Below are 2995 nucleotides of genomic sequence, written 5' to 3' on the forward strand. Positions count from 1 at the left end.
GCACAGTATTTCAGGTGTTCATAGGTCTCAGAGTACTCGTATGGCACAGTTCCCACAGTCACGTCAACAGAGAGGTTGCTTCGAGTGTGTAGATACCAGCCACAGAGTGAGAGATTGTCCTAGACTCCAGACATGTATGTCATAACAGAGTATTCAGGCGAGTAGAGGGCGCCCAAGAGGGGAAGGCCCGTCCCGTTGATGTTTTTCATATAGTAGATTTGAGGCCACTACGCCAGATGTTGTCATACATGTATGCTTTTAAATTGTTACAGAGGGGCATCATTCGTATTTTGATTCGATTCTGCTTATCGGGGCGAGTTCCCATATTTGTTGTTCCACTTATGGGTGAGTTCATAACTTAGTATTCTGTATATGTATTTGCCCCTGTTGGGAAACTCTATGAGCGGTAGCCCTTGTCTATCATTTGTTTCTATTTATTATTGAGAGTTTCGAGGTTAGAAGTGAATTCATGTTGTCTATTATGGCAGGTTTAATGTGATTCCTGAGTAATTGGGTTACAATTTGTGATTTGATACTCTACCAGGGTGAGAGTTCAGTAAGTATTGTGATTTTATTGGCAGAATAGAGTTAGTGGAAGATTTCCATTGGTATGATGTGTATTCGACTTGTGATTCAGAGGTGAGGGTGAGACCCTCGCGATTCCATGTGAATTGATATGTTTGAGCCCGGCTGCGTGCCGCGGTGGAAGTTATATCAGGATGGGATTCTTGTGGTTTGTTCATATACTTTGATTTTTCCTATTTAAATTAATTTGTAGTATGGTACTATTAGAGAGTTGTGCCTGTCGGGCTTGTTTGATATTTCTCTTATGTGTTTCTCTTTACGTATTCAGTCATTTTCGTTATGTGCTTCTTAAGTTTTAGCTTGCGGGGTGTGTTCCAGGTGGTGTCAGTTGTGACTTGTTGATTCGGGTGTATAGTTAAGAGGTCTTTATTTTTCTTGCATCGTCGTTAGTGTTATGGAGGTTTGAAACAGGGTTCTAACGGATATGAGGCTAATTATCGGTGCTGGTTTTGATTAAGGGTAGCTATTATGATCAGAAATGTTATTATGGGCCTATGTGTGATGTGTCATGTTGTGTGGTCTTACCTTGTGGGTGTGGGCATGAGTTGTTACAGCTGGTTGAGACTGATACCGGTTATGGATTTAGAATTGGGTCTTTTGAAGATAAATGGGAGGTGAGAATTTTGACTCTAAGGCTTATCGGTGTTGGTAGAAAGGGTGAATTACAGTTGAGATGGTGTCGTCAGGCTTATGTGGGTTGGGGTGATGTGGGGTCACCCGCGGGTGTATGTTGGATATGTGCATTCAGTGATTTGAAGACTTCGAGGCGATTCTTGGCACGTTCGAGGACGAATGTTTGTTTAAGAGGGAAAGGATGTAACGACCCGGCCGGTCATTTTGAGAATTTAAGTCTCGTTCGAGCATAAGGCCCTGAGCGGCTTCGTATTATATTTATTGACTTGTGTGCGTAGTTGAATTCAGTTACCGGATAATTCGGAGTGATTTGGGACACTTAGTCCCTAACACGAAAGCTTAAGTCTTAGGATTTTGACCGTAGTCGGAACCAGTGGCGGACCCAGGATTTTTATCAAGCGGGTTCAAAATGCAAAGAAGCAAATATACAAAGAGGTCAACAAAAACTATATATTATTAAAATATATTATTACAACTGTCCTCTATGAGTTTTCATTTCCTGAAGCGTATTCATAATAGTCTCATCAGAAATGGTGCTAAATATTTTTCTTTCTACATAAGGTACCAAACAACCGCTCATGAATTCATCATTCATTCGGTTTCGCAACTCACTCTTGATCAACTTCATCACCGAGAAAGTTCTTTCAACTGTAGCAATGGCAACTGGTAGAAGCAAAGAAAATTTCACAAGGTGAAATACAAATGGATAATTCAAATGCTTCTTTGTCTTAACTAGTGTTTCAGAAAGATCAACAAGTCCTTGTAGATTTGAGAACCTTTCATCAACATCATGAACATCAACAAAATAAGTTTCAAGTTGATTCTTGAGTGTAACCATTATATTCTCATCAAAATCGTCAGGATATTATTCAGTCATCATCAATATCTTGTTTATGTCAAAACTGGAAAATGAATCAACTGGATTTAAGCAAGCTACTCCAACAAGCAAGTTCGTTGTCACCTCATTAAAACGAGCATTGAGTTCTTGAACTTGCCAATCAATAATCTTAAAAAATATATCAACATGATAGTGATGTAAAATAGTATAATCAGCAACTTTACGTCGAGATCTTCCGGAGTTAACATAGAAGTCATCAAAGTTTGGTATCAAAATATTATACTTGACACAAAATGCAGACACCTTATCAATAAGTGAATCACATTCTTCTTCTCTTAGCTTTTGCAACCGTTTCTTTGCCACTTCAACAAGTAGAATAGCATTTGCAATATCTTGCTCCTTTTTTTGTAAGGATGTATTAAGCTCATTTGTGATCCCCAAAACATCTCTCATTAGGTGCAACATGAAAGCAACCTCAAATGTTTGACAAGTGCTAAGATATCCCTTTGCCTTAGCTCTTTCTTCTAAAGTCCGGGCATCAACAACGATAGTATCAAGAACATCAATATTTGAGCCAAACATAGAAACAAAGCTCTTAAAGGATTTGTAGTGCGAACCCCAACGAGTATCGGCAGCTCTGGCAAGACCAAGTTCTTGATTCAAACCCCTATCAGTTTCAAGTTTACCCATGTCTAATGCCTCTTAAACTTTTTCTGCTTGAGGTTCTCGAAGATCATCCATACGTTTAAAAGAACCCCCCACTATATTCAATACATTAGAAACCAACAATACAAGTTCTCCTACTTCAAGACAATTTTTGGATACCGCAACAAGAGTCAATTGAAGTTGGTATGCAAAATAATAATAAATGGAATAAGCAGATTTACTTTCTTGTTGAATCAAAGTTTTGAGGCCACGTAAATCCCCTTGCATGTTGCT

General features: G+C 38.9%; 2 protein-coding genes across 2 annotated transcripts; both read right to left on the bottom strand.

Moving 5' to 3' along the window:
• Positions 1-1687: 1687 nt before the first annotated feature.
• On the bottom strand, positions 1688-2056 carry LOC142169616 (uncharacterized). Its single transcript, XM_075231506.1, has one exon. The coding sequence runs from the start codon at positions 2054-2056 to the stop codon at positions 1688-1690; it is 369 nt and encodes a 122-aa protein (XP_075087607.1).
• Positions 2057-2083: 27 nt separating this feature from the next.
• Positions 2084-2746, bottom strand: LOC107820506 (uncharacterized). Its single transcript, XM_016646796.2, has one exon. The coding sequence runs from the start codon at positions 2744-2746 to the stop codon at positions 2084-2086; it is 663 nt and encodes a 220-aa protein (XP_016502282.2).
• Between the last annotated feature and the right edge of the window lie 249 nt (positions 2747-2995).

Source organism: Nicotiana tabacum, chromosome 15 (genome assembly GCF_000715075.1).
Source record: "Nicotiana tabacum cultivar K326 chromosome 15, ASM71507v2, whole genome shotgun sequence".
NCBI classification, from domain to species: Eukaryota; Viridiplantae; Streptophyta; class Magnoliopsida; order Solanales; family Solanaceae; genus Nicotiana; species Nicotiana tabacum.

Bases quoted from the DNA above. Each gene is read 5' to 3' on its own strand.
- LOC142169616 (XM_075231506.1), bottom strand. From the start codon at position 2,056: ATGGTTACACTCAAGAATCAACTTGAAACTTATTTTGTTGATGTTCAT.
- LOC107820506 (XM_016646796.2), bottom strand. From the start codon at position 2,746: ATGGGTAAACTTGAAACTGATAGGGGTTTGAATCAAGAACTTGGTCTT.